Raw genomic sequence first — 9,917 nt, forward strand, 5'->3', positions numbered from 1 at the left:
GCAGCAGCAGCAGCAATTCCAGCTACCATAGAATCTCCGCCAGGAGGCAAAACCAGATTTCTCATCCATTCATGAGGAGTGTTCTCATTTGGCTTCCCATGCTTATCCAACTTCCCCTCAGAAATCAACTTCTTCTTTATAGAAGCCCTTGGCCCCAACCCCCATTTCCTCGGATAAGTATCCCTATCCATCACAACCCTCTTAATCTTTGCCACAACACCATGATCACAAGTAGCCATAACAGCAGTTGTCATCTCCGCAATTCCCAGAGCAACAGCCTCACCCTTAGTAGTCATCAACACAACTTCCTCACCAGCCTCTATATCATTCTCAAACCTCAAAAGCCCCGGAATCATCAACTTAGCACCATAACAAATAGCATTCACAGCAGAATCCTTAACCACCAACCTCTTATAACTGGTCAAAAGCACTTCAAGAGGCATAATAGCTCTCCTCAAGTAACTCTCATCGCGATAATTATCATAAACCCACTGAGCATCCATAACATCATGCATAGTAACCATATTATCTTTCTCCCCTAAGATCCCTGACCGCACCCTCCTCAACTCTTGCATATGTGCACCAACACCAAGAATCAACCCCAAATGCACACACATAGTCCTAACATAAGTCCCTGCCTCACACGAAATCCAAAAAACAACCAAATGCTTATCTGCATCATACTCCAACAACTTACTCTCATAAATTGTCCTAATTCTAAGCTGTCTTTTAACAGCAGAAATCAAGGGCGGCCTCTGAAAAACCGCCCCAGTAAGTGTCTCTAACGCTCGCGCTACTTTCGCAACATCAGGAACCTTATCATGCAATCTAGCAATACAAACATACTCTTTCCCAGCACCTTGTTGGGATTTAACAAGTCTAGTAGCTCTATCAATACAAACGATTAAATTACCAGTAACTTTAGGGTCTAATGTGCCACTATGACCAGTTTTTTCAACCCGTAAAATCCTCTTAATCCAAGCAACAACTTCATGTGATGATGGGTTTGCTGGTTTATCAAGATTCATAACACCATACCTGATGTATTCAGCAAGTGGACGCTTGAGAGGTGAGTGACCAGATGGAAGTGGAGTGTAGTGTCCAGTTCTTACATTGAGTCTGTCGTAGTTTTTCAAAAGGATTGGCCACTGTGAAGTGTCGATCGTTGGGGTGAAGTTTTGGGGCTTGATCATGAAATCTTTGTCAGTGTCTGTTGTTGGGTTAGCGTCTGTTTGGGTTTCTTGGGTTTTTTTCTTGTGTTTTTTCTTCTCAGAGCGAGAAAGCTCGACTTCAGACATGGTGATGGTCAATGTTAGTAGAAAGGGAGTGTCAGTTTCTAGGGTTTTGGGGGACGTTTGTAAAAGAGAGGAAGGGTTTAGAGATGGAAATGTGGATTTATAGGGTTAGGGTTTTGGGCGGCTTCGGGGGCTAGGGTCTATGATGGCTAGTTTAGATGGGCTAGGAATTCTATGGCTGTTAGGCTCAGTTGGTGCAAACCAAATTGGCCCAGAGGTTTGTTAAGACCGGTTTACCTGGGGCCAGACTCAAGTTAGGAATGCAAATTTGCCCAATCAAGCACATGCCCGTCTGGGCCCGCCTACAAAGAAATTACAGGCAAAGATATTAAGCTAAATGCGGTCCATGACCTAGCTCATGCATCGAATAAGCTAATTTAATTAATTTAAAATAATATTTTTTTGATTTTTTTTAAATAATAAAATAATATGATTTTAAAAATAAAATAAAAAATAAAAAAATTTGATGGATTAACTGAATTATAAGTTCACCTGTCAAGTTTGATTTCATTGGTATTTACATTGTTTAAATTAATATCTGAAAATTATTCATAACTTAACTAATCATTTAATAACATAAATATAAAAATTATTGTGATAATTATTCACAAGTCATATAATCATACGAGGAAAGAGAGTATAATTACGGTGTATTTAATATAATTTTTTCTAAAAATTTAAGGAATGTACTTGATTAAAAGCCTATTTTGTGTTCCGGTTAAATTGTTATTTTTCCATTTTTAAACTAAATTAATCAGTATAAAATCTATACTATTCAGGTTTTAAACACAACAGGAATGACACAAATTAACATACTTATACCAACTATAATAACACTCAAATAATTTCTTTTTTTTGTGAAACATTAAACAATGGATTATATATATACGAATGATTTAACGATTGAAATTGTTTTATCCGACTAGATGACTATGAATGAAAGGAATCCAAGAAAAACATTCAATTAGGATAGTTGAATGCTCAAGAACTAGATTTTAAGTTTTAATAATAAAAATACACAATCTTTTAGCATATAGTTAATTGAAGAAAGAAGGTTCAAAGGAAACAGGAATCAATGAAGTTCTGCGCAAGAAAGAAGCTTCTACTCCTAGTTTCCCCGAAGTCAAATTAACAATCAAAATTCGAAGCCTTCTTGCTATAAAACAACTACGTACTCTCCGTGTAAGACAAGGACTTGAGGCTCAAGCCAAGGGACCGACTCTTCTTCCCCTTCTCCATATAAATATACACACATAAAGAACACAAGCAATCACACACAGCAAAAGTTCAAACTTGGTTCTAGATTTGGAGCTCTCATGGCTGGTCTTCAATACTACTTCTTTCCAACAGATTTCTTCTATCCTCGTCCACCGTCAGCTGCTAAAGAGAGTGTTAGCAGCCCAGTTCAACGCATTCAACCACAAAAAGGAGACGCCGAAGATCGTGACGTGGAACAACACAAGGCCATGATGGTTCGATACAAGCATGACGACCAAAGCAACCTACCGCAGCTCTCTGCTTCAACAGCAATAGTCCCCTCTCCATGCATAATCAAGAGTGAGATTCGCAGGAAACGTTTGAATAACATTGCTTAATTTCTACTGAGATCCTTGCAATTTAACACCAAATTGACCTTGCTGATTTTCGTTGTATTGTTTTTTTTTTTTTTTTTATACAGGTATTGTTGAATACCAAACTTTTCTTTGGGTTAACTAGTTACCTTTCTAATATTCTTGAGTAAAGTTTCCTTTTCAATTATTTTGTTTAGGGCAATGCAATCTCTCTCTCTCTCTCTCTCTCTCTGTGTATATATATATATACAGAGAGAGAGAGAGAGAGAGAGAGAGAGAGAGAGAGTTCTTATACTGAGAGAAGGCGGTGTAGTTCCATGGACTCTTATTTTGTCTGAGCTTCGAGCTTGTAGGTTTTTGTTTTCCATCCTCCCGAGGAATGCTTGAAAAGATCAAACCAATATGTCAGAAAGTTTGTGTACCTGTCGCAGCTTCATTTATTTTACCGGTACTTGTGTTTTTTCAAAATTGAAATCAGAAAATAAGTGTGCCTGTGATTGTAATTTTGAAGAATAAATTTTTTAGAAATATTTTTAATTGTAGTTTTTAAATAATAAATTTTAAAAAAATACTTGTTTTATTAAAATTATCGTGGAATAGATTTCTTTATGCAAAATAAATAAAAAACATGTTTTCATAAATAAAAAAATAAATTTTTTTAGCTTTCATAAAATTAAAGTTTAAAACACGCATAATTGTATTATATATCGAGCCCTTTAAAAGAAAACAGAAATTATTTAATTAACCATAAAGTTTTTTTTCTGGTGGTTGGTCTAAAATAAACGCTGCCAAACAAGCTTTACGAGTTTAATATTCTTCTTCTTCTATTTTTTTCTTGACTTCTACCTCAAAATAAGCTGCTTTGCATTTATATTTAATGTTCTTTACTTGTTAGCTCAAGTTGCTAGCAAGGAATTGTTGATTTTAGCTTGACCTTTCATGGTGCCCATTCATTATTGATTTTTAATATAAAGATTCAAGAAATTCTAAACTTTAACATGTCAGGGAGTATGATGGAATCCTATTTCTGTGTATTTAGTGTGTATTTGGTGTCAATCTTTTCGTTGGGTTTTTATACTTTTTTTATTATTTAAGTTGTTAAAATGTTTTTCTATTTTAATGTCTGTTGTTATTTCATACCAAGAAGTGATTCTTGATGTAGAAATTATTGAATAATAATAATAATAACAGCATATATTCAAATTAAAAATTAGCAACTTAAGTAAAATTAAAAATGAAATTTAAAAAAAAAAATAGATCACACAAATATAAAAATAATAAAATTTTGTCACCAGATATACATTTTTCTCTCAGTCCCACAAAAAATCTGGGGTTAGACTTCTAAGGAAAATTTTTTTTAAAATGATTAATATACTGTATCGTTATTCTAAATTTTAAAAATGATTAATATACTGTATCGTTATTCTTTATTCATATTATTTTAAAATACCCTTCTTTCAATTTCTCTTGTCGTGTAAAATAAGCTTCAGATAATGGTATTGTTGGAAATATCTTTGACACGCATCGTTTTAGCATTAATAAAAATTAAAAAATCAAGTAATTTCTTTGTCGTTTGTTGAATCATGATTGACGGCTGATCAACAAAATGCTAAAGGTTTTGCCTTTAACTTACAAGTCATTATTTATTTTAATAATATTTATTTTAATTTATATATTTTTTTTAAAAAATCATTCTAATTATTTAGCATTTTATTAAGCACTGCATTTTATTATTTATTTTAATTTATTTTTTATTAAATTATTTTAATTTTAAAATCCGAATCATGAGTTTAATTGATTAATTTGATTAATATATATATATATATATTAATTTTATCATTTGAAATTTTATTGACTAAGAGGTGTACTCCATGTTTTGTTTAATTTGATTTATATATTTTAATTTCATAACTCGAGTTAACTTTAGTCATTTGTTTTATTTTTTAAAAAAATTAAAATTTATTATTTAATTTTATTATTTGATATTTGATTGATTATAAATTACATTTCACAATTTGTTATGATTAGTTTTTTTATGGGACTATTTTAACATCATGACTTGAGTTATAAGTTTGATAAATTAACTTAATTTAAATTATTTTTATTTTTATTTTTGTTTTTTGTTTTTTACCAAACTATCTCAATCTCATAATTTAAGTCACATGTTTAATAAATTAACTTAAATTGAATTAATTTTATTCTATTTTTTTTACTTTTTATGAGATTATCTCAACCTCATTACTTGAGTTATAAATTTAATAAATTAACATAAGTTGACTCAATTCCTTTTATTTTATTTTTTTGATTTTATCGTTTTATATTATATTGATTAGGAATTGAGTTTTATAATTTATTGTTTTAATTTGATTTATATATCTTAATTTCATAACTCGAGTTACAAGCTTAAATAAATAACTCGAGTTAACTTTAGTCACTTGTTTTATTTTTATTTTAAATTAAAATTTATTATTTAATATTTGATTGATTATAAATTACATTTCACAATTTGTTATGATTAGTTTTTTTATAGGACTATTCTAATATCATGACTTGAGTTATAAGTTTGATAAATTAACCTAATTTAAATTATTTTTATTTTTATTTTTTTTTGTTTTCTACCAAACTATCTTAATTTCATAATTTAAGTCACATATTTAATAAATTAACTTAAATTGAATTAATTTTATTCTATTTTTTTACTTTTTATGAGATTATCTCAACCTCATTACTTGAGTTATAAATTTAGTAAATTAACATAAGTTGACTCAATTTTTTTTATTTTATTTTTTTTATTTTATCATTTTACATTATATTGATTAGGAACTGAGTTTTATAATTTATTTTAATTTTTTTCTATGGAGTTATCTTGGTCTCATGATTTATGTAGTGAGTTTAACAAGTTAACTTAGGTTCACTCGAGTTATTTTTTTATTTTTTTTATTGATTTATTTTTTAATTTTATCTTTCAATATTGTTTTGATTAATAAATAAAATATATTATTTATTTCAATTTTATTTATACAAGGTTATCATAATTTTATTACAAGGCTTGTGCTTGTGAATATTGGTGTTAAAAAAATCAATACTTTTATAATATCTATATTATCTAATCTAATTTATCTCATTAAAATTATATAATATAGATATTACAAATGATAATAAATAAAAAATTCATGATAATTTTATTTAATTAAATTATTATTTTTTATCACTTATTCAAATTATTTTTACATCTATTGAATTAACTTTCAGTTAGCTTTATTTTTTTACCAAAAATACAACTATTGCCTTGATTTCTTTATTAAAAAAAAAACGATTTGACCAGCAACGTGTAACACGTGATAATGATAAAGATTCTGAAAAATATGTCAGAGTAAAAAAAAGAGAGTAAAAACAGCACCAAGAAAGAAACCCAGAGAGTGAAAAAAACTAGCACTAACCTTTCCTTTCAACTCCCAAGCCGAAACATCCCCCCTCTCCCCTTCTATAAAGATATCAAGGGCGAAGCACAAATCTTTCAACCAAGAAAACAGAGCTCTGAACAAAAAGAGAATCTCACTACACACCTCTTTCTAGATTCTTTGTCCTGCTAAGCATTCAAGATCTTTGGCAGTACTCTTACCAACCATCTCTTGGTTCTTGAAAGCTTAATTTTCATGGCTGGTCTTCAGTACAACTTCTTCCCCACTGATTTCTTCTACCCACGTCCACAAACTGTGAAAGTAGACACCCCCGCCGCCGCCACGCAGAAAAGCGCAGCTCTTCCCTTGCAGATTCAAGAGCGAGAAGTCATGATCACTGATGATCTTAAGCCCAAACACCACCCCGCAAGCTTAGTTCTACACAACAAGAAGCATGGCAGCAAGATCGGTACTCCCATGAACAAGCGCACTGCATGATTAAGCAAGCTTTTCAGAGAATCCTCTGCAAATCAATGTTTTTGTTTGCTGTGTAGAGATTTAGGTTCTCTCCATGTATAACAGATGGAAGGAACATTCCCCTTTTTTCTTGGCTTCAAGTTCTCTGTTTCTAGACACATGTATCCTGTAATCTCAACTGGACTGAGTTTGATCCAGATATATTTAATCAAATGAGCTTTTCCTGTCACTAACGTTGATTGCACTGTGAAGAGGGATCGATGTTCTTAATCGTTTGTAATGGTATCAATTCATGCTATTAGTTTCATATTTATCAATAATATTTAAGAACTTGGATGTGTTTTCCAGTCTCTGACTCTGTTCCAAGAGCCCTGTAATTGAATTTATTTCGCTTTTTGCTCACAAGATCAAGGAAAACAAAAACAACTTATTTTTCCGTAGAGTAACATGAGTTGATTTTTTTGGGAGCATGAAATTCTTGTTGGGAGTTGGTGAATGATATTCGTTGCCTTGCATCGATGGTTACCAATGGTCCCTGCGTCCTTTTCACAGGAGAGCAGAGCAGAGCAGAACCACTAAGTTTTTAATCGTCGAATTTATCACAAGTAGGCACAGCTCAATTTTTGACTTATGGTTTATGGCTAGGAAACACAGCGTGCAGATGCATCATGAACAAGAATATTTGCACGAATATGCCAAGGAAACCATATTTTCAGGCCGCCATATCAATTAACGCCCCAAGCAATGATTTAGGTAGTAAAAGGAGAATGATTCAACCTTGCAGCTTCTGGTTGAGTTATAACCATGGTTCTAACCCTGATTCTGAGATCGATCCAAAAAAATTTTTGTTGAGAAATTAGTTTATTTTAAAACAATTTATTTTATTAAAATAACATTGATTTATTTTTTTTAATTTCCCCGTATTGTTTCAGCCGAATCTCAATTGGATTTACCAACCATGGTTGGAACATTGACTTTTTGAAGTCATATGCATAAGCATAAACATGTGCCTACCAGCATTTCCAAGCTTGATGCAGAAGTTAGGCAGAAACATGATCAAATAAAAAAAGAAAGATTAGCTATCAATAAGAATGAGGCAGGCAAGCTTGCCTATTTCTTTGGTTCTTTCGTTGTTATTTTATTTGACAATGTTCTTTCCAGTATTTTAAAATCCAGCAAAGAAAAACTTTTGAGATCTCCCATGGACTCGAGACGCCAACAACAAACAAGGAGTCTTGAGCTTTTTGAAACATTAAATATTTTTAAAAAAAATGGTTAATTAATTGTTCTTAAAACAGTCAGCTTCAACAACCTTTTTTTTTTTTTTGAATTTTCCAGCCTCTTTTTCTTTGATTAGACTGATGGGTTTTTTATTTGGTGGGTCGAATTTGGTAAATCATCTGTTTAAACCAATTGAGATGGCAAATTATGAGTGGATACCATTCATCGAGACACTGTATATCTACAATTTAATTATAGACAAAAAATAGTTTTCAAACTTGATGTCATGCCTGCATCATTTTATTAGTTTTCAATAATAAATTTATAAAATTAAGTTTTTAATCAATTTAATATTAAAAAAATAAAATCAAATTTAAAAAAAAAAATACAATGCAAAAAAATACTGTAACAATCTATAGTGTTTCATGAGAAATAAAATCAATTTTTTAAAAAAAAAATACAATGCAAGAAAATACTGTAACAATTTATAGTGTTTCATGAGTAAATCTATAGTTATAATTTTCAACCAATTCAATATTAAAAATAATAAAATTGATAAAGATAATCTTAAAAAAAATCATAATAAAAAAAATCATGTGTGAAAACATTGTAGTAATCTATGGTGTTTTAAAAAAAAAATATAAATTCTCAACCAGCTCAATATAAAAATTTTTTTAAAAATTATAAATTCTCAACCAGCTCAATATAAAAAAAATAAAATCGATAAAGATAATTCTAGAAAAAAACTAAAAAATCATGTGAGGAAATACTATAGTAATCCATCATGTTTTTTTTAAAAAAAACTACAAAGCTAAATCTCAATAAGCTCCATATTACAAAAAAATCAATAAAAAAATAAAAAAACATAAGAAAAGTTAAAGTCAAATTCTCAACCATTTTAATATTAAAAAAATTAATAAAGATAATTTTGAAAAAAAAACACGTGGAGAAATACTGAAGTAAAATAAAAACCATATGGAAAACATTGTAACAATCCAAAGTATTTAAAAAAAAAACTACAAAGTAAAATTCTCAACCAGCTTAATAAAAAACAAAAAAATTGACAAACATTATTTTGAAAAAAAAATTCATTAAAAAAAACCATGTAGTGAAATATTGTGATAATTTATAATATTTTTTTTAAAAAAACTATAGAACTAAATTCTCAAGTAGTTTAATATTAAAAAAATCTACAAAAATAATTTTAAAAAAATACAAAAACAAAAAAGAATAAGAAGAAGACAAGTTTTTTTTTTTTAGGGGGGCAAAAAAATGTGAAAAAAAAAACCATGGGGGAAGAAGGGGAAAAAAAAGAAAGAAAGATAAAACAAAAAAATATAAAATAAAACTACAACACTTTCTTCACATATTTTAGAATATTAATTAATAAAAAGGAATGGATCAAGAAAGAAAGATAAAAAAAAAACAAAAAAAATATATAAAAAAATACAATACTTTCTTCACATGTTTTAAAATATTAATTAATAAAAAGGAATGGATCAAAAATACTTGGGATTATTATTAAGAATTATAGTTATTAAACCCGAACTGGACCGGACCAGCGGGTCAACCTAGGACCTGGTCTGCCCAAGACTGATTCAAGTTTATCAAAAGACCAGTCAGTACAATAACCAGGCAAAACCCAGTCAACCCGGCGAGTGTCCCATGACTCGGGCAACCTAGATTCTCTTGGAAGAGAACCAGTGTTTTTTTCCCTTTTCAAATGTGGTTTCTGTCCTTCGACCTCCCTTTTTCTTTCATCATCTTCCCTATATTAAATTGTTGTTAGCAGCAACAAAGAGGAAAGAGAATGAGGGACATTATCATTGGAAGCTAGTTGAAGAAGAGAGAGTCGGGTCTAAGCGAAGATGGGAGAAGCAAGAGATGACGTTTGTCGGACTAGTCTCCATGTCAGTGGACGGTGGCTTTGGTTTGGCCAAAAGATGGAGGCT

The 9,917-nt window shown here is 30.2% G+C and overlaps 1 protein-coding gene across 1 annotated transcript in view; it reads right to left on the reverse strand.

Moving 5' to 3' along the window:
• The window catches only part of NAP57 (NAP57 homolog), a 2,794-nt gene extending 1,408 nt beyond the window's left edge, over positions 1–1,386 (reverse strand). Inside the window, 1 exon segment of the mRNA XM_011028998.1 lies at positions 1–1,386. This exon segment is cut by the window's left edge and continues 10 nt beyond it. Within this exon segment, the coding sequence (XP_011027300.1) occupies positions 1–1,298 (1,298 nt within the window). The 5' untranslated portion in view covers positions 1,299–1,386.
• Between the last annotated feature and the right edge of the window lie 8,531 nt (positions 1,387–9,917).

The sequence above is a fragment of the Populus euphratica genome, unplaced genomic scaffold, assembly GCF_000495115.2.
Source record: "Populus euphratica unplaced genomic scaffold, PopEup_1.0 scaffold13.1, whole genome shotgun sequence".
Classification (NCBI taxonomy): Eukaryota; Viridiplantae; Streptophyta; class Magnoliopsida; order Malpighiales; family Salicaceae; genus Populus; species Populus euphratica.